This window comes from Phoca vitulina, unplaced genomic scaffold (genome assembly GCF_004348235.1).
Source record: "Phoca vitulina isolate PV1807 unplaced genomic scaffold, GSC_HSeal_1.0 scaffold13, whole genome shotgun sequence".
Taxonomy (NCBI): domain Eukaryota; kingdom Metazoa; phylum Chordata; class Mammalia; order Carnivora; family Phocidae; genus Phoca; species Phoca vitulina.
The window spans coordinates 33,465,897-33,488,326 of record NW_022589716.1 but is presented as its reverse complement, the minus strand read 5'-3'; the positions used below and the strand labels follow the sequence as shown (position 1 = coordinate 33,488,326).

Below are 22,430 nucleotides of genomic sequence, written 5' to 3'. Positions count from 1 at the left end.
TCATGACCTGAGCCGAAGGCAGACGCTTAACGACTGAGCCACCCAGGCACCCCATACTTAAATATATTTTAAAAGGAGATTTTTTAAATCATTGCCATGAATGGAAAAGTAGACTTGTTCTAATACACATTGTAAGAAGCAAATAAATTACTAAAATTAAAAAAAAGATAGTAAAACAACAGTAAAACTACCTCTTATACTATACTTGGATAATCAACATTTACATTTTACTAGAAATCTAGAAATAAAGTATTTAATCTCTTAAAATAGGTAGAAGTTGCTACCTCAGTGACTTTTATATCCACCTAAAACATGGGGTGACCATGGCATATTTCATTATTGGTGTACAGCAAGTTTTATGCCATCATTCAGTACAAGACAAGCAGCAGAGAATCATCTGGATAGTTGGTCCCGGGACTGCTCATATTGCTGGGATATGAACTCTGATGGGAATTAGAGGACATTCCTTTCTGTCCACTATCTTTTCAAAGAATTTATTTATTTATTTATTTATTTAGAGTGCACACAGGAATGGGGGGAGGGGCGGAGGGAGAGGAGAAAGAGAATCCCAAGCAGGCTCCATGCTCAGCTCAGCACAGAGCACTAAGCTCAGCGCAGAGCCCTATGTGGGGCTTGATCCCACATCCCTGAGATCATGACCTGAGCTGAAATCAACAGTCAGCTGCTTAACTGACTCAGCCATCCAGGAGGCCCTCTGCCCACTATCTTGAGAGCTAAGGAAATCAAGACTTATGAGAAGGATGCTGATCAAACACAGAATATAACTTGTAACTACATGCAAAAATACCTCACTGTCAGCAATACAGAAGAGCAAAAAATGGTTTTTAGGCTTAGGTGTTTATAATCTTTCACACTCTCGGGCATTTTTTTTTTTTTTGTGGCAGGCTCACTCCTTTTTGCTAATTGCTCTAATAGGTTGGTGATGGCAACTTCATAAATGTTCATTTCAATAAGATTTAGAATGTACCTTTAGCCATTTATTAAAATGCAAGCAACAACAAAAGGCACTATGTTAAGCACTTAAGGTGGATTATCGCAGTCATCAAAACAACCCTAAGCAGTTGGCATACTATTATCCCCGCACAGGTTAACTGTGTAGTCCAAGGTCACAGAGCTAGTAAGTGATAGAAATGAGATTCAAAGCCAGATCTTTCTGCCTCAAGCTCAGTCTCTTAATCACTAGTTAAGACTGCTGCCTAGTATTCTCTTATATCTCCATAACTAGCAAATAATCTATAATTAGGTATCAGCTCTGCCATTAACCAGCTCTGAAACCTTGGGATTCCTCCTGGTCCTAGCTGATCACTGTTTCCTTTTGCAGCTGAGAAAGCCATACATTAGCAAAGACCTCTAGCTGGAATTTTGATTTACAAATATTATCTAACCTCTTTTTCCCTCTGCCCTGTGAAATAGAGTGAACACATAGTCCTATGCCCATGCTACTGCTCTGAGTGATTCATTAACAGACTGAAATAGTGGAGTTAATCTAAATACAGATTTACTTCTAACTCTTGGCCTTCCAGCTTTTTTTTTATATGCATAGATGTTTATAATAAAAAGGCTTACCCAAATGGTAGTATTTTTCCACCTTCCAATGACCCCAAAATATGCAATTAGGTAATTTTTGGCTTTCTTCTTTAAAATAAAATTGGGATAGATAAAATAGATAGATATTTTTATTTTTCTTAGGCTATCTTACTTCACAGAGGGAGCTACAAATAAATGGGCAAGAAGGAAATAATACAGTGTGACCCATCTATATCGGTTATAGAAAAATATCTATTTTATAAAAATCTATTATAGAAAAAAAAAGCTGAATTAACAAGATTTCCTGGTGCAGTAAACAGAACCAAGCAGAATGAACAATCAGGATTCCTGGGTTAACATCCGTCTTCCACTACTGGTGACCTTGAGAAAGTCACCAACCTGAGTCTTATCTTCCTCAGTCAGATCATCCATTGCCAAGATCCCTTCAACTCAAAAATTCTATGACTCGACAAGACAGAAAGTAATAGAAATGCAAATAAAATGTAAATTAAAATCTCATCCTTTGCAATTTAGTGCTTTCAGCCCATCCCATCAACCTGGTGTTAGAACAGACTCACATCATGTGCTGTGCTAAGAGCAATAAAGGAATTTCTGTCATATACTATAAAGCACCCAGACTAAAGTATGTGGAAAATTTTATTTCCTTAAAACTGAGAGGGTTGGCAGGGTGACTAAAGCAAGGCACAGAGGTGATCAAATCCCTTTATTGGTGTACTAATCCATATCCATATCTCTGAATAACCAGGGCAGCTCTTTTAAAAATAGCCAATGTCATTGTTCAAACAATGTTTGCTAAAAATAGTATTCGAGTCATGGGTTTTTAATTTGTTAGCACAGTGTTCCTAGACATGAATTTCAAATCTACAGAGACTTGAAAGAAATTTAATTAAAGGACTGAAGATAACATTAGTTACAATAGTATAATAGATACAATGGCTGTAATTCTCAAAATTGTATTGGATGATTCTGAAATAAGATAGCCTTTCAATCATATTCATTACCAACAGTTCTCTAAGAATTGTTAATCATATCATGTTTGGCATGATGTATTAATTTAGCAACACAGTGATATCTGTACATATTAATATGAATGATGCCACTTCTATAGATTGCTTTATTAGAAATGAGGACATGTGTATCAATGTATATGTTCTCTGGGTTAGTCATTACCTTTTACTATCAAGTTTCCAGTACTGCTAGCAGTTCCAAAATGGTTAGTGGCTACACAGGTATAACTTCCAGCATCTGACTTTGTCACGTTGACAATTTTGAGGCTTCCATCTTCAGAAATGGTAATTCTGAAATTAAAACAAATAAACCAAAACGGTAAGTTTAGATCATGTGACTAATTGAAAATGATGTCTGTCATTCTGTCATCTTTCAAACTATAAATCATGGCTGTATCACTTGACAGTCTCATCTTTATTCAGGGTATTTGTCTATATACACATAAATATAATTAGGACATATGACTTATTTAGGACTTTTAACACTTTTCTCGCCAAAATGGTCTCAACATTCCGTTGGCATAAATACTGGAAACACTAGACAGGTTGTAACCATTCTCTGTCTTTGGTGGCTCTAACCACATTATTCATAGGGAAGGCTCATTGTTGGTCACCATTAGTCTTAAAACTGCTGAGGTATAAGGAAAAAAAAAATCTCTTGATTGTCCATTGACACATTTTCATTGAAAATGTTTTCTTTGGGGCACCTGGGTGGCTCAGTCAGTTAAGCATTCGCCTTCAGCTCAGGTCATGATCCCAGGCTCCCGGGGTTGAGCCCCACATCCAGCTCCCTGCTCAGTGGGGAGCCTGCTTCTCCCTCTGCCTGTGCTCTCTCTCTTTCTCCCTCTCTCTCTCTCTGTCAAATAAATAAATAAAAATCTTAAAAAAAAAAAAAGAAAATGCTTTCTTCTAGATGGGTGGCTTAAATGAAATGAGTTATTAAGTATGTTTATTTCTGACATACGTCAGACAATACATTTTTAATGAGATGCAAGAAGTGAATTAAAAAAAAAATATCCCACAGCATGGTATGACTTTGGCAGAACAGCAAATGTGGCTGGCATATCTCAGGGCCCACAATGAGGGACAAATATCTATTACCTGGGAAGGAGACACTTGTACTGACAGACACAAAACTGCAACAGGGGGGATTCTAGAGAACGCCGATTTCAACATGACTATAGCAGAAGAGGAAGGTGCAGAGATGAGTAGGACAAGCAGCCTGGCTTGGACACCAGTGAGAGAAATAAAAAAATGGACACAGATGGCTCATTTAAGATTACTGTCTGCCGAACCTCTACTCTATCCTTCAAATTTACCCACTTCTTTCTCTCTCTTCTGCTCTCCCCCTCTCACCTGGCCTATCACTGGCCTCTTAAATGATCTGCCTATTTTTACTCTTGTGCCTCAAATACATTCTTTGGTCAGCGGGTGAGATGATCTTTTAAAATATAGATCAGATTACATCACTGCTCAGGCTTAAAGATCCTTCTTTGCACCCCACTGCCCTCAATAAATTCTGTTCTAGAACCTACAAGGCCTGATGGATCTGGCCTTCGCCTTTCTCTTGCCTACTTGATTTCATGCTCATCTTTTTACCTTTCAATGAACTATAGTTACACTGGCCTTCTGCAAGTCCCTACAGTGTTTGGGACCCTTTCCCACCTCAGGGCCTTTCTATCTGCCATTCCGCCTGCCCTGCCATCAGGACGTAGCTACCATCTTCTCACCCTCTCAGGACCTCACCTTAGAGGTGGCGCTTTTCTTATGACTCGTATTTCTGAAGTGGATGTTTTATTTTGTTATTCTCTTTTCTTGCAGCCACTCTATTTTTTTCCCCATCAAACACAACCTAAAAGTTTTGCTTACTTGTTAGCTATCTTACTCCCCACCTGGCATGTGAGTTTTTCTGAGGGCATAGACCATGTTCATCTTATGACTTAGTCTCCAGGAACTAGTACCTAGGATGACATGCAGTAGATGCCTTGTACGTATCTGCTAAGTGACTGAGTGAGTAAGTAAATAAATAAATATCCTAAGAGAAAAATCAATAATATGTTTCAGGAATTCAGAGTGGTTAAACCACTGAGCACTAGTGATGTCCTTAACAGAGTCTTTGACAAATATTTGAAACAAGGGGTCTAGGCTGGTCACAGCTTCACTGTGACATGAGTCTTCACATGAGAACTCAGTAAGGAAGGTGACATTTGTATTTTGTATATGGAGTCATTTTCCATGAGATAACATAGGTTTGGGGCATATTAAACACTGAGAGGTGAGCTGATTCTTTCAAAGCACAAAGGCCTATTAATAGTTTGTACCATTTAAAGTGGTATTGTAATTTCCAAAACCTAAAGCCATTGCCTGTATCATATTGTTTAATGCCAACAGGATATGAATAAGGAAACAAGTAAAGGGTTTGTCATCAGATGACCCGGTATTAGCCTTGACTCTGATACTTGCTAAGTGTATGACCTGGCCTCATTACTTATGCCCTAAGGCAGGGCTTCTCAGCCTCGGCACTACTGACTTTTCGGACCATATAATTCTTTGTCCTGTGAGGGTACTTAGCAGCATCTCTGTCCCCTATGCACTGGACTCCATTCGCTCTGCCTCTCTTCCCAAGTTGTGACAATCAAAAATATCTCCAAATATGGCCAAATGTTCCCCAGGGACAAAATCATCCCCAGCAGAGAGCTACCGGTCTACATCAGTTTTTATTCTTTTAATCTCACTGGTTACTGTGATGATTATCTTCTACCATGAAGTAAGATATGTGAAAGGTTCTCTTAATTGTAAAGTGCTGTATAAATGTTTTTCTCATTTCCCACTGTCATTCCCACCCCTGTATCCTTAATGATGGTATATGCATTGCACAAAAGGTGCCCAACATATTGTTGCTATCCAGCTGTGGGATCCAGCTAGCTCTACACAATCTCTCTCAAGGCTCTCTTTGCCCCTTACCCTCAAAGCTTCCTTATCCAATTTCCTTTAAGCTTTGTGAAATGACAAGGTAATTTTACAAACTGCTGTACTACTGATTTTTAAGATTTCAGTGCCTGACATTGGTTAAGTGTTTTAATCTTCCCATTTTTTTTTTTTTAACAAAGAGATAAGAGCTAGGCCTCCAAGGCTTAAATTCCAGACATTGGAAAAGGTGAGCGAGGGAGATACTCTGTAGAAGGGGTCAATTTTAGAGCTGTCATTAAATTACATTATATTGCCCTAATTGTTTATTTTTCCTAGGTATAATCCAAATGTGGGTATAATATGGAGTTTTGTGAAATTCAACCAATTTCTTTTTTTTTTTTTTTTACATTTTATTGAGCTCCTTTTTTTTATTTAAATTTTTTTATTGTTATGTTAATCCCCATACATTACATCATTAGTTTTAGATATAGTGTTCCATGATTCATTGTTTGTGCATAACACCCAGTGTTCCATGCAGAACATGCCCTCCTCAATACCCATCACCAGGCTAACCCATCCTCCCAACCCCCTCCCCTCTAGAACCCTCAGTTTGTTTTTCAGAGTCCATCGTCTCTCATGGTTCTTCTCCCCCTCCGATTTCCCCCCCTTCATTCTTCCCCTCCTGCTACATTCTTCTTCTTCTTTTTTTCTTTCTTAACATATATTGCATTATTTGTTTCAGAGGTACAGATCTGAGATTCAACAGTCTTGCACAATTCACAGCGCTTACCAGAACACATACCCTCCCCAGTGTCCATCACCCAGTCACCCCATCCCTCCCACCCCACCCCCCACTCCAGCAACCCTCAGTGAAATTCAACCAATTTCTTATCCAAGCAATATAACGTACTGATTAAGAACATAAACTCTGGGGGTGCCTGGGTGGCTCAGTTGGTTGGGTGTCCAACTCTTGGTTTCAGCTCAGGTCATGATCTCAGGGTCGTGAAATCAAGTCCCATGTTGGGTTCCGCCCTGGGCATGAAGTCTGCTTAAGACTCTCCCTCTCTGTCTGCCCCTCTCCCTGCTTGCGTGCTCTCTCTCTAAAATAAATAAATGAATCTTAAAAAAAAACAAACCATAAACTCTAGAACTATACTATCGAGGCACAAATCAGACTCATGCCGCTTATGAGCTGTGTGACTAAAATCTCTGTATGTAAATTTCCTTATTTGAGATAATGGAATAATAAAAGTAACTATATCTCACAAGGTGTTGTAAAGATGTGCACGGCTGAGATCAGTGCCTGGCACATGAAATGCACGATATAAGTGCATTAGCCAAATATTCTATTAACTAAAGTTCTGTACCCTCCTAAATATATTATTTCATATATTAATAAAAGACTCTGTTAAGGTTAAGACTACTACCAAGTAGTTCTGCCCTTCTGAAATCCTATAACACATTATTATGCTTAATGAAGCATATGGGTAACATCAAGTAGTTATAGAAGGGGGATGAAAAGTTGGACTCATTTATTCATAAATATCTACTAAACTTGTACACTAAGCCTATATAAACCAGGAGGACCTTAGATAATTACATACCTAGAAATGATGTCAGTGTGTTATATACCATAATGCATACATTTCTATAAATGCATACTAGAAAGGGCATTACTTTTGCCAGTGGGGAATCTGTTTACCATGCTATTCCTAGACTAAAGAAAGGCAAGGACCAAGGCCTGGCCAATCAGGAGATCCTACTCCCCTGTCTGAAGTGATTGGTTTAGGGATAGGCATGCTATCAAAACCAGGAGCTATTTGAGGAAACAATCTCTTTCTATTTATTATTACATTTGGAGATGGAAATCTAGAACTATTAGCAGTCATCTTACCTGCCATAGAAAGCATGCCTTAAAGAAACCAACCAAAGACAAGCAGAGCCCAGGAGACAGAGAGAGAGGAGAGAACTTAAGATCTCTTTGAGATCCTGTTTCTGTCCATGGCTAAGCCAACAGCTTCCTTTGGATGTCCCAGTTATATAAGGCAATAATTTAAGACATTAGAAATTTGTTTTTAATCCCTTGTAATTGGAAGAGCCCAATATCTTAGGGAAATTACTGAACTTGTTCAGAAGATAGTGGTAGTGAAAGTGGAGAGGAGAGATGAGTTCTCCAGATCATTCTTTTTTTTCTTTTTTTAAGATTTCTTATTTATTTTTTTGACAGCGAGACAGTGAGAGAGGGAAGAGTGGGAGAGGGAGAAGCAGGGAGAGTGGGAGAGGGAGAAGCAGTCTTCCCGCCAAGCAGAGAGCCCTCCTGAGCCACCCAGGTGCCCCTCCAGATCATTCTTTGATGGCTACCTCTACAGAACTTGTTGCCAAAAGACTGATTAACTCAATTATAGAGGAATGACCATGGATTTCTGAGTCTGAAAAAAATTGACCTGATCTTCCTTTATACACAGCTGTGCCATATACTTTTGGCTATCTATTTCTATAGATAAAGGGCTAAGTTACAATGACTTGTTGGTTTGAATTTATGGGATTTTTATAAGTGGGGAATTAGTATAAAGTTAGCATTTATCCTTGGGGTGCTAATTTCCACTAACTCAAGAAACTTTTGAAACATAACTCAACACTAGTATTTAGATATTTGCTTCCTTTCAGTTGGATTCTATCCCAACTTAGAAAAAGGTTTTCAATTAATATTTCTTTTTTTTAAAAGATTTTTTTTAACTTATTTATTTGACAGAGATAGCGCAATTAGGCAGAGCGGCAGGCAGAGGGAAAGGGAGAAGCAGGCTCTCTGCTGAGCAGGGAGCCCGATGCGGGGCTTGATTCCAGGACCCTGGGATCATGACTTGAGCCAAAGGCAGCCGCTTAACTGACTGAGCCACCCAGGCGCCCCTCAATTAATATTTCTACATTCATTTTTTCCCATGAAAATAGTGCCTGAATCCAATCCAAGGATAGTTGTATTTTCACATTTGTTTCTTGAGGAGACTTCAAAGTTTCCACTGCATTGTAGTTTTCCCATTTCAGACTACTGACTGACCCGTAGCTATTAGCTTGATATTGAACTTTGAGCTCCTTCTAATACTCATGAATAGTGATCAAGTTAGATAAAAGGAATTGAAAATGTAAATCTGTTCCTGGCTTAGAATAGGTTAGCCCTGACCTACCTGTAGGCTCTTTTTAAATCACTGATAGTATCAGAGAAAAGTAAAAAATGATAAAGCAGCAAGTAGTAAAAATAAAGGTGTGACATAGGACTTAATTTTCTCTACATGAAAAAAAAGGTCATCTAATTCACAACATAGTAAATTGCCCGTTGCATAGAGAACAGTCATTCCTCCACTTCATTTAGAGATTTCAGATCCACAGAGGATAGGAACCTATCTGGAATTATGAGATAAATTGAATCTTTCTTTCTTAATATGAGGCTCTGGGTTATAGCCATTGAAGAGCTGACCTTGTCAGTCCTATTAATCAAAACCAGTCTGGGGACACTGGACCTTTAAAAATGCTGATCTTTCCTTTTTGGGGGCTTCAGTAACAGATGACAAAAGCTTCCAAGTCCAGAATATTCTATCACCCTAAAGACAAGGGTTATCCCCAAATGGTGACCTATGATTCTGTGAGCAGTTTTGCATGGAAGCTCAACTACTGGTGACAGAAGTAGTGGATCCTCACCTGTCTGGAAATGCTTTCCTTATAAGTAAAACCCTTGAAAGTGCAACTTAGAAGATTAGTTCTTCCCTTCTGCAAAGAGGAGTACTATGGATTAATAATTTCTTTTCAACAAAGAAACAATGGAAGTTTCAAACTGTTAACTTTTTTTTTTTTTAAAGATTTTATTTATTTATTTGAGAGAGAGAATGAGATAGAGAGAGAGCATGAGGGGGGGGGGTCAGAAGGAGAAGCAGACTCGCTGCTGAGCAGGGAGCCCGATGCGGGACTCGATCCCGGGACTCCAGGATCATGACCTGAGCCGAAGGCAGTCGCTTAACCAACTGAGCCACCCAGGCGCCCTCAAACTGTTAACTTTTAAATCATCTTTAATAGTGTTAGATGAGGGACATCATAAATTACTTAAAATCATGCATAATTAAAAAAATCTTGAAGGGTCATAACAGGCTTCTCCTTTCTCTTATACATGAGGAGTTCCAGAAAACATCTCTGCCATTTAAAAAAAATTTTTTAAAGATTTTATTTATTTATCAGAGAGAGAGAGAGAAAGCACACAAGCAGGGGGAGTGGCAGGCAGAGGGAGAAGCAGACTCCCTGCTGAGCAGGGAGCCTGATGTGGGACTCAACCCCAGGACCCTGGGATCATGACCTGAGCCAAAGGCAGACACTTAACCTACTGAGCCACCCAGGCATCCCATGTTTGCCATTTAAAAGCCTGAACATGGGAGCATAGACTTACACATTACAAAAGAGTTTAATGCTCCTGGAGGGCTAAAATATATTCTAAAACTTCAGACATGGTTAATATGAGTACTGCTACTTCTCAACTTGAGCAAACTAGCAGCATGGTAGAGATGTCACAGGACCCCTGACCCCAAGGGCCACCCAGCCCTGATTATAAAATCAGAGGAAGGGCTGCCTAGCTACAGATGTGTATGCTTCATTCTGCACTGAGTTGCCTTTTAATCCAAATAATTGGGAGATTTCATGTAAAAACCCATTCTTGGCTAGTTGTGACAAATGGGACAACAGGATAGTACCATAACACATCCCTGTAGGGCACCAATGAGCTGGAGGGGAGAAGTATTAGCTCCTTAAGGCAGCCAGTAGACTGTCTAGTGCCTACCCTGGCTTCAAGAGCTCATCAATGTCTCTACCCTATTCCTGTGGGTTTTTGAGATCATTTTCGATTGCTTTAAACCATTACTCGGGGCTGAGTAAATGGAACAGGGCTTTTGGGTAGCCTTTAGTCTGTAGGCCACATTTTCCTCCTTCTTGGATTCTCCCCATCCCAGAAATACCTCACCGAGAGACCAAAGCAATGGAGTAGGAGGGGGAATAGGGCGTTATAGTAGTTTTCTAGGGCTGCCATAGCAAGGTGCGACAAACTGGGGGGCTTAAAACAGCAAGAACATATTATCCAGTAGTTCTGGAGACTAGAAGTCTGAAATCGAGGTGCTAGAAGAATTGGTTCCTTTTAGAGTCTCAGAGGGAGAATCCTTCTTTGCCTTTCTCCTAGCTGCAGGTTAACAGTCATTGGTCCTTGGCATTCCTTGGTTTAGAGATGCATCTCTTGCATTTTTGTCTCTATCATCACATGGTGTTCTTCCTATGTGTCTCTCCACATCTTCTTCCCTCTGTGCACGTGTCTTTATCCAAATTTCCCTCTCCTTACAAGGACACCAGGAACTGGATTAGGACCCGCTTGAATCTAGTTTGACTTCATCTTAACTCAATTACATCTGCAAGGCCTTATTTATTTCCAAATAAGGCCACATTCTGAGGTTCCTGGTAGACATGAACTTTAGGGGGACACTAACCTGTAAGATGTCAAGAGAGGAAATCCACCATGACTGTTGTTCTGGGTTGAGCTAGCAGTTTCAAAGCCTACTTTTCAGTCCTTAGAGGATGGGGAAGGGGCATAATGCAGCGGAGTGTGTCTGATTCCATGGGCCTATCACCAGTGATCATGCTCACCCATCAATAACCTTTCCTTCTGCATGGGGCCTGGTCCTGTGTTCCAAAAATAGCTACATTTCAAAAGACTGGGAATTATTGCTCTTTAGGTGGTATATTAACAATCAAATGTAGAGTATGAAGGAATGTTTTGGTATAGTAATAGATAATGTATTAAAGTATAAAAAATCAACAGGAAAACAAAAATTAGTTTAGAACAAAAATTAGAAACCTGCAATTTCAATTTCTTTTTTAATTGACTCAATTTTCTAATCTGTTGGACTAAAGTAGATCTTCCATTCAGTCCTTTTTTGGTTGTTGTTACTGTGGCCAATTAATACTTATTTTGATATTAATATTGTGGCCAAAATTAGATAGAGGAGGCCTCTACCAAAATGGCAACATGGTTTTCTTTGCTGAACTGTTTGTGAGAGACGTAGTGTCTTTACTTGTCCTTCAGGGAGCAGCAATACAACACAGTTTTAGAATACATCACCCATGAAATAGTAAAAACTTTGAAGGAGTAGAGAAGTGGCAATGAAGAGACAGAGATAAAGATTTGTATATTCAACCTATCAACTGGAGAATTAGCCTGTGACCAACAGAGGTGAAGACATTTAGACTTGGTAGAGCTATTCCTGGCTTTGTTCCCATTGAGAACTAAGAAAAGCCTGGAAGATGAACTGGCATTGGTGTGTTGTAGACAATAGCAAAAAAAAAAAGAACCCCAAAAAACAAAAACAAAACAAGACAAAACAAACAAAACCACCAAAACTTTGCTCTTAAGGGAAAACAAAACAAAACAAAACAAACCCAAACCACTTGTTTTGGTTTGAATTAGGCTATCTATTTTAATAAAATTCAAAGGCATTTTCGCTTAATTGTTAATTTTATGTGTCAGCTTGACTGGGCTAAGATATGATCAAATAGCTGGTAAAATATTATTTCTCTGAGTCTTAAAGGTGTTGCTGAAAGAGCTTAGCATTGGAGTTGGTAGACTAAAGAAGACTGCCCTCGCCAATGCAGACAAGTATCATCTGGTCCTTTGAGGGCTTGAAGAGAATGAAAAGGAGGAGGAAGGTGAATTTGCTTTCTCTGTTTGAGCTAGGATACCCATATTCTCCGGCTTTGGATATCAGTGCTCCTGGTTCTTGGACCTTTGGACTCATCTGCACCCCTGGTTCATAGGCCTTGGGAATCACTCTAAATCATACCACTGGCTTTTCTGGATCTTCAGCTTGCAGACAGCAGGTCATGGGACTTCTTGGCCTCCAGAGTTGTGTGAGCCAATTCCTATAATAAATATTTTCTAATATATCCTATTGGTTCTGTTTCTCAAGAGAACCCTGACCAATACAGCTTTTAACTGGGATTTGCCTGAGTTTACATACTGAATTTTAAAAGAGACATGGAAATTCTCAGCCTCATTGGAAAGAGGGCTTTATCCTGATTTATAGAAAGAAAGATTATTTTGTGGCAATGTGCAGTTTATAAAGAATCAATTGAGGTCCCCTGAAGATGGCTTTTTTGCCCATCTTGAGAAAAGACGATGTTTCAGATTACGAATTTAAATGAAGGTCAGTGGGAAGACACTTACTTCAAGGGCAATTTCAGGCCAACCTGTCATTGATCTTTCTGTGTAGTCTCTGTGGCAGCAATAGACATTGCTATTGAACAGACACCTTGGTGACAAAGTTCCCTTAGAGATAATTTGCTTTCTGTCGTAAGATCTGAGTTTAATAAACCACTGAACAACCTGTGTATTTCAGTCTGCTTGAAGAACAACCAGCAGTTCAGAGCCTATTGCCCTTGCCTCCAGCACTGCTCAAAAGAGAAAATAAACTTGTGTTTGCTTAACCTGGTTTGATCCAAGTCTAACTTACTCTGAACAACAGTTTTAAAAGCTCTGTAAAAATAACCTGGAAGGGACTATCTTCCCAGGTGCAGATGAGTATTTAGATTGCAGAGTTAATCCTGGAGTTAATTTTAATTACTCTTTGGGACACAGCACATGGATAGATGTGGGAAATAGTTTTTTTGGACAGATACAACTTTGAGGTTTTATTTATTGACATTGTAAGCAAACAACACCCAAAACACCATGTTTGGGGAAGAAAGAAATAAAGGACATGTTTTTGTCTAAAATTTGTTTCTTAAGTTGCTACCTTTAATTTATGCAGGATCTCTCGGTGTCTCCATTAATACAAGATTTAGGATTCCTTTCTTCCAGAAATTTATGACCTGAGCTAATTTCAGTATAAATCTGTAGGGCATTGTGAAGATGAATGGGGTAGGGACAGGAAAGCAATACCATATTTTACTCTCCACACCTCTATGTGTTTTTATCAAAGCATCATAATAAGTAATATTACTTGTATAATGAGAAAAAAATCTTATTAAACTCCAAGGTACTCAAAACGTTTTATATAGCAATCTCTTAGGACACTAGGATAGCTAGTAAAAGAATAATTTAATAGCAAAGCGAAGCTGTCTTTAGAAATAACTGGAAACAAAGAAGCAGACATGGACAGAAGCTGACTGAAAGAGGGAGGAATGGCTGTAAATACTCTAAGTGTTGGAAATGGCAAGGTACTGAGGAAGTTTATCAAGCACCTAGAATATACTATTGGGTGCTCCTGGATGCTTGCACTTATTACCACAGTTAAACTGCACAGCAATCCTGAGAAACATTATTATCCCAATTTTTCAGATGAGAAAAATGTAATCAGGAAAGTCAATTAAAATGTCCAAGGTCAATGTAGTCAGTAAAGAATGGAGTTTCAAACTCAGATCTCACTACAAAGCCTGTACTCTTTCTACCATGCCATCCTGTGGTGTTGAAGGGTGTAAGAAAGAAAGAAAACAAGAAACAAAAAACATTATAATCCCATCTAAGAGATTTTCCTTAAATTTGCCATTAGATCTTTGGGTATAATATATATATATTTTTGCTTTCTAATTAAGCTTGTCAAAATAGCTTTTTCTAATATTGAGAAACGTGTTCACACTAATGTCTGAAACCAGAAGCAAAAGTAAAGAATGTGTAAAAATGTGAGTTGAAATTGTAATCATCAAAGGTTCATTTACCCCAAAGTAACTAAAATGCCTGGAAGATAATATTAATTATTAATAAGAAAGGGAGGCCCACTATATAGATGATGTAATTTAGTAAGAAGAGGAGGTTTCTACAACACAAATAGCAATATTAGCCATGCTAGAAAAACATGTAATTTTATTATGTACCCAACTCTCAACCCTTTAGGAATTGCAAGATCATGGTTTGTTTGCTTCGACCCCTCATCCCAGAATTTTATAACATTACTAAGTGAGGAAATCAAAGTGGAATCGCCTACCCCCTGCACATCAGTGGAAGCACACTATTGTCAGGGTCCAGCTAAAATTCTCAAAGACCCTCCCTGCCTTGAACAGCAAGTGCACTTAGTATTTTTGCCTTTGCCAGAAGAACAGAACTCAGGATCACTTCGGTGGTCATTTAATACAAGCTTTCCCAAACTCCCTGGTATACTCCTAATTTCTGCCCTACTCATATAGTACTAGACAGCTTGCATTCTTGCCCAATATTTGTTAAACGTGTGACTTGGGAAAGTCTCTTAACCTCTCCGGACTCCAGTTTGCCATCTCTAAAATGAGGGTCATTAAAATAACACATCTATTTCGTAGGTTTTTCTGAGAAGGTTACATGTGAAAATACCTGTGAAGCATTTATAACTGTGGTGGCAAATAGTAAGCACATTATAAATATTGGCCACACTGATCATTTTTATTATTATTTTCTTCATCATTATCATAATTAATAGTCACAATATTTTCTTTAAGTGGCTCAAAGTTTACAATTGAAGTAACTCAATAAAGGAACCATCAGCCTGGGTGGCTCAGTTGGTTAAGCATCTGTCTTTGGCTCAGGTCATGATCTCCGGGTCCTGGGATGGAGCCCCACATCAGGCTCCCTGTTCATTGGGGAGCCTGCTTCTCCCTTTCCCTCTGCCCTCCTCCCTTCACTTGTGCTCTCTCTCTCAAATAAATAAAATCTTTTAAAAAATCTTTTAAAAAATAAAGAAAACATCATATTGCTACCATAGATAGAAACCCATATCCCTTGCCATAGATGCCAACCATAGAAATAAATATGATAAAAACATACCTAACATAATACATTCTAGTTGGGTGTAGTTATCTGCCAGGATATTGAGCCAATAGCTTGCTTTTTCTTTAGTAAAGGGATATTACCAGGGTTTCAAAAGTGTTCAGACATATTAGGACCAAACTGACTTTCCCTTGATGTACTCAGAAGCAGTAAAAAAGAACTATGTGATTCACTACCATTTAATGTCTGTATACGGTGTGCTGCCTAAGATCATCTGCGTATTTACAGAGATGCAAGTCTTCTACTTCATGAAACACATACCTATTTCAACCATGTTCCCAAGATAAAGTTCCTTTACAACATTATGACTAAGCCAGCCATCAAACTGTGTTGGGCAGGTCCTATTACTGCAAATTCATGACATTTTAAAGTTGTCAGATCTACTCTCATGTCATTTATCATATACTGCCAATATCCCATCACCCCAAATATCCAAAGAATTTCCAGACATCAGGCCCCAAGTCTTATACTTTTTTCTTTTGCCTTATCATTTCATATAGTCTTTTATATATAAAGAGGCACACAGTAAATATGTTGATTACTGGATGAAAATTCATTTAGTCTTGACAATTTTAGAGACACTGGTGGATACCTCTTGGGGTAGCGACCCTGATTTCTAACCTTTTCTGGTGCGTGGGTGGAAGTCAGAGATATCTTTAAGAATCAGAAACAAATTATAACATTATCCCCCCCAAATGCAAACTATACACATTGTTTTCAAAAGTTTACAGTTGTCCGAAAGCTCCTCTATATCACAAAACTATAAAGAGAAATCACTGTCCTGGAGTAAACACAGATGTCACCAAAAGTTTGATTTATGAAGGTGTGTAAGCTATATTTATTGTTTTCCATAAAGCTCGGGAAAAGGACTCTATGTGCTTAAGTTAATACTTGGGTGTTTTTTTTTTTTTTCCCCTCATGGGGATTATTTGTATGTGCTTTTTACCTTCAGGTCTATTTTATACAGGAGAGAATTTTCATGATGAAGCCGAGTCCTTGTAGCAATCCTCTCTTTTCTCAACAAATACGCAAACAAGTGTCATGTGAAAAATGTAGACAGGGACCTGGTTGTTGTACTATTTTTTTCCCCCTAGATGAAAAAGAAAGCTATTTCTTTTCAAGGAAGAGTCTTTTTTCTTTTCAGACAAACCATCTAAAAAGAACTATAAAGTCACACAGGTAATGGGTTTCAATAAATAATTCTCATGATGACAGAACATTTAAGGAATTGATATATGTGTCCTCTCCTATTTAATAGCCAAAATCTGCAAGGACCTTTTCCTAAATCCAAGGGGAAGCTGATGACAGAAAAAGTGAAGAGCTTATGAAAGGAGCAGGAAGCTCTTATAATTAAAGGTGTCTTGGTCGAGGGGCAGAACATAGTACTTTAGATATGCCAGTGATAAGGGGAGTTTAATAAGGATATGCGGGGGGGGGGGGTTGAAGAGAACAGAGGGCTGTGAATATGACCTACTTCGAGTAAAAAAAAAAAGGACAGGATAATATCTGAGCATATTTGTCTTGTACATATATAAAATAGTTTCTGGCAAATCCTAAGGTCCTAATAATCAGTGTACCACATTTCTTGGAAAATCTAGTAAAAGAAGCTTTTGTATAAATGTTAAACTCAAAGGAATGAGGAAAAGAATATAGTAATCCTGAAAATACTGATAATTTCAAGCAACAAACTAAATGTGCCGCAATTATTTTCACAGTAGTGAATTATTCAAATTGGAGATCTCTCATCACTTAAAGAATTATACTGGCTAATATTATCCCCAACAAAGCACACTTCGTTGCTTTGTCAATATGTCCAATATCTCAGGCCAAGTGATGCAGAATTGTTAGGCATGTCTGCATTGGGTTAGACTCTTAAAGTCAGACAAGGAACTTATTAGAAGCTTTCTTTTAAGTGTCGTGCCTGGGGGTGAGTGAACTTGTGTGTGTGTGTGTGTGTGTGTGTGTGTGTATGAGTTAGGTCCAAAAATAAGAAACAAAGAGATTATGAACACTTACAAGTTTCAGTGATGTATGAGAAAACGATGCTAATAGCAAATTCACTTTTTTAAAAATGAAGTTACCTTAGTAATAAGTGATTTAGGGATATTCTCTTTGTAGCGGCCAAAGAGCAGAAAGAGAAAAAGTTGAAAAGAATATAAAACATCAGGAGGTCTGTATAATTAATCAGCAATCCTACAAAGTATGCCATAAATTAGAGCTACAATTATACCACTGTGCTTGGAAAATAGGAAACTGGACTTTTCATATAAGCATTCAGGTTTATTTTTTAGTATCTATCTCTAGCGTCATGTAAAGTGCACTTTAGGAAATGTGGCTAAGAGAGTTAATGCTTTCATTGCTGCTATTTACAACCTAATTTGCAAGTTTTTACAGCATCTTAATAGTCACATTGCAGTCAAGAAAGAAGTATCTTGCCATTCTTGAAGTTCCTTGTCAAGAAAGAAAACTTTAAAAGTCCCTGGAAAATAGTTTCGATGGATGCTAAAATTTGCTATGAACCATTTTCTGTTTATGAAATTAAGTCTAAAATTTACTTTTAAAATGTAAGTTGGTTCCTTTGCAATTTTCAATTCTGTTTCTTTCTAAAGGCCGTATACTCCAAGGTATACACTGCTACTGAATTATTTATTCCAAAGGTTCTGGAATTCCTCATTGTTTTTATGTTATATGTAAAGATTTATATAGTTTGGAAAAAAATGTTTGGTGAATATAAATTACAACATGCTTACCAGATTCCCTTCCAGCTTATGTTATACCACTGAATTAATTCCAGGTCATTCACTCGGGTCATTCTTCTGAGAAAAAGGCATTAAAAAAGGCCAATTTTCTATATGTATGAAAGACCATATACAGGAGAAGAGTCTGGTTGCAACCTGTTTTTAAGTTCCTATACCCATCCAACCTTTCCTGACCATCAGGTGCCCATGTAGCTTCTCAGAATAAGCCCCAAATTATCACCTTTTAGGTGTATTAGTCATCTTCCTAATTTTTGTAGCCTTCCCAAACAATGAAATAAGAGAACACAGATTACTTCATTTTCGTCTGTTCTGTTTTAGCACAAACATAATCAGGCCACAGATATTTCCTGAGCACTTGCTGTATAAAAGGCACTGTGATAACCACTATAGGGAAATCAAAAGGAAAGAAGCAACATTGCTCTGATCAGCTCTCCTGTGGAGTGGACATCTATTGTATTGCCTATCTAGCACCCATTCCTAATAACCCTGATTTCCCTTTGGGACCCCCACTCTCAGAGCACATAGTTTGGGTGGTAATGATACCATCATCTAGATACTGGGGAATTCATGTGATGCAGGTGTGGCCAATGAGAGTATCACATAATCTTGATTAAAGTGATTCGTTCAAGGGGTATGCATGTCACTTATTCTAGGTCAATCAGAGTAAATTATCACCTGAAAAGGTGATAATTTGGGGCTTAGCATCTTAAGACCTTTGCTAAAAAAACTGGAAAAGAGGTAAACATTTTCTGCTAGTTACTAAAATGGTAGATCATCTGCCAGGGGTCACCTGTCATTCATAGCAGAGAATAGCTTGTCCGAGAAAGAAACCAAGAGAAATCAAGTCTTGGTGATATTTCCCACAGACCACGGACCAAACTCTGAAATCCTCAGATACATGAGCCAGTAAATTCCCCTTGAAGGGTGATGAAAATGCTCTAAAACCAGATTACGGTTATAGTTGAGAAACTAAGTAAACTTATTAAAACTCATTGAGCTGTACACTTAAATTGGGTGAATTTTATGGTATATAAATTATACTGCAACGAAGTTGTTTAAAAAAATCCCTTGTAAGCCAGTTTAAGTTGGGTTTCTATCATCTGCAACCTGAAAAGTTGTGACAAATACAGTCTTACTGGTGAGAGGGTGTACAGAGAGAAAACAGTATCTGCATGCCAATCGATGATACATCAAATGAGTGACATGCCAAACGGAGGGGGTCAATATGGGCAGTTATGCTGATTCTTCCTGCCCACTCCCTATCTACCTCCTCACCAGACTATAAGCTCCTGAAATAGAGTTCTCTTCCTCTTTGTGTTCAAAACCGGGTGCAGTAATGACTCAGAGAGGTTGCACTAAAACACTTCCGTTCTATGGCGGTTGTGGCAGAACTCCTGCGGAGCAGTTCTGAGAAGTGGCCAGTATTAAGATAGTTGACTGGATGAGACAGACAAGTGTTTGGCTTCCCTTTTAGTGACTTCTCACTGAAAGCCTTTTGTGCCTTATAACAGAATTATACAGAGTTCAAACTTTGTTGTTAGTGCTATTTCAGTTTTTCAGAAAAATCAGGCACAAATTATTTGGAAAGAGGACATCTGAACTGTCAAGTTCATGACCCAAACCAGACAAATTCCCTGAATAACTGCTCAGTTCTTCACCTCACTTTGTCTACATGCGACAGAGTTCTTCCGAGGGATTATATCCTCTATACATTTAGCTTGGTCCTTCCACATTTTTCTCAGTGCTGATGCACTTCTTTATCTGTTTAGGAATACATTCCAAAGTACAAAATGATAGATTCTGATACTTATCTTACTTTCGAGGACGGGGAAAAAAAAAAGCATATTGTAATCAACTTCCAAGAAACTTAAAAAGTGATTTTCTTGTGAGGAGAAATATGTACATGCCTACAGATTCTGCACTCAGTTCGGCTGCTGACAAACCATTTTTGGAACTGTTCTTGAGATTAGTGCAGAAAAACAGCAAATGCAATCTCAGCTTATTTGTTCCAGCTGATACCATCTGAACAGAAGCCCAAAGGCATGGGCTTTTGAGATAAGGCAGACTTCCCTAACATTCAAGTGAAAATGGTCATGGTTCGAAGACAGACAACCCACCCCACTTTAACTTACACACGTGAAGTACAGAAGGTGGCACAACTCTGTAACTTTTGTTTTAAGCTCAATCTCATCAAAATCATTGTTTTTTTATATAAATTCTTCTGAAGTAGGTATTTGTAAAATAAAATATCTTTCCTCCCAGACTTTGACTTATTTCAGAATGAGTCCCTATACATAAAAGTTTTGACTTAATTCACCACTCATTTATTGACTTATCCTTAGCAAGTTGTACAGTTTCCTTCTCCAAAACGTGATGGAGTTGGACTGTTTTCTGGTTTTAAAAGGTCATGATTGTAGGGGCACCTGGGTGGCTCAGTCAGTTAAGTGTCTGCCTTTGGCTCAGGTCATGATCTCAGGGTCCCAGGATCGAGCCCTGCATTGGGCTCTCTGCTCAGCGGGGAGCCTGCTTCTCCCTCTCCCTCTGCCTGCTGCTCCCCCTGCTTGTGCTCTCTTTCTCAAATAAATAAATAAAATCTTTTTTAAAAAGTCCATAATTGTATCACCAGTTCATATAGTCAGATTCAGACATTGTAGCAAAAGGAAAAACAATTTGGCTTATTGAAACAATCAGGCTATGTTGAGAAGACATAATGTCTTTTATTTTGTACAGTGGAAACTAAATACAAAATATCAGTTGTTTATAGGAAAGCCATCCAAAAAACATGTCCAACTAGCTGTCAATAGTAGATAAAGTTAACTGGAAAACTGAAATTCCTAAACAGTGAAAACCCAAGATTAAAAAGAAAATGTTTAGGGGTGCCTGGGTGGCTCAGTCATTAAGTGTCTGCCTTCGGCTCAGGTCATGATCCGGGGGTCCTGGAATTGAGCCGCACATCGGGCTCTTGGCTTGGCGGGAAGCCTGCTTCTCCCTCTCCCACTCCCCCTGCTTGTGTTCCCTCTCTCGCTGTGTCTTTCTCTGTCAAATAAATAAATAAAATCTTTAAAAAAAAATAAGAAGAAAATGTTTATATTAACTGGTTTAATTCCTCCTTTCTTTCTTTACTCTCTCCTTCTTTCCATCTCCCCTTTATTCAGTGCCTATGAGTCCTTACCAATCATGGTAGGTTCTTAGGCAATGAAGATGAATATGAATAGTCCCTGGCCTTCAAGAAACACACAATCTGATTAAAATTGAAAATCCCACCACCATCACCATCAGCAAAAAACAGACAGACTAGATAATGTGGTTAACTGAGAGGATCTATGTATTTGTAGGGTATTCTGAAAACATAGCAGAAATCCTCAGTGGGGGTGAATCAAGAAAGGTTTTCTTCTCTTTTTTAAGATTTTATTTATTTGTTTGAGAGAGAGAGAGCACCAACAGGGGGAGCAGCAGAGGAAGAGGGAGAAGCAGACTCCCCGCTGAGTAGGGAGCCCCATGTGGGGCTCAATTTCAGGACCCTGGGATCATGACCTGAGCTGAAGGCAGACACTTAACTGACTGAGCCACCCAGGCACCCCAAGAAAGGTTTTCATGGACACACACTGATTCTTCAAGGATACGTAGGAGTTGGGTACATATTTGGAAAGGAGAGTATACAGAAAGGCAATACCTCCTGGTCAGGCATTCACTCTGAGTCAGAAGGGTGCTAGAGGATTCACCAAGGGCCTAGGTCACAAAGAGCCCTGTAAGTCTTGTTAGAAGGCAAAGATTTTAGGGGCACCTCGGTGGCTTACTTATGTTGAGCATCGGACTCCTGGTTTCGGCTCAGGTCATGATCTCAGGGTTGTGAGACTGAGCCCCACTTTGGGCCCCATCCTCAGCATGGAGTCTGCTTGGGATTCTTTCCCCCTCCCTCTGCCCCTCCCTCCACTCACATGCATGCACTCTCTCTTATAAATAAATAAATAAATAAATAAAATCTTAAAAAAAAAGTCTTTATGCTAGGGAAAGGGACTTAAAGCATGGAAGGTATACCATCGGATTTGCATTTTAGAAAGATCACACTGATGAAAGAGTGAGGAAATGAATTCGAGTCTATGATGGAAGGCAGTGAAACCTAATAGGAAACTCCCACAAGCATCCAGATGAATGCTGTCCAAGAGATGGCTACTAGGCATATGTGACTACTTAAATTCAAATTAATTAAAATATAATGAAATTTAAATTTGTTTTTTATTTGCCTTAGCTACCTTTCAAATGCTCATTAGCTGCATGTGGCAAGAGGGTACCATATCGGACAGAGCATATACGGATTATTTCTATCCTTACAGAAACTGCTATTGGATGCTGTTAGACTAGACAAGAGATGCA

At 38.7% G+C, this 22,430-nt stretch overlaps 1 protein-coding gene across 7 annotated transcripts in view; it reads right to left on the bottom strand.

Moving 5' to 3' along the window:
• The window catches only part of CNTN4 (contactin 4), a 913,589-nt gene that overhangs the window by 74,150 nt on the left and 817,009 nt on the right, over positions 1-22,430 (bottom strand). For all 7 annotated transcript variants that reach the window (XM_032411803.1, XM_032411802.1, XM_032411800.1 and 4 more), the window contains one exon: positions 2,740-2,867. In XM_032411803.1, coding sequence (XP_032267694.1) covers positions 2,740-2,867 — 128 coding nt within the window. The remainder of the gene's footprint in view (positions 1-2,739; positions 2,868-22,430) is intronic.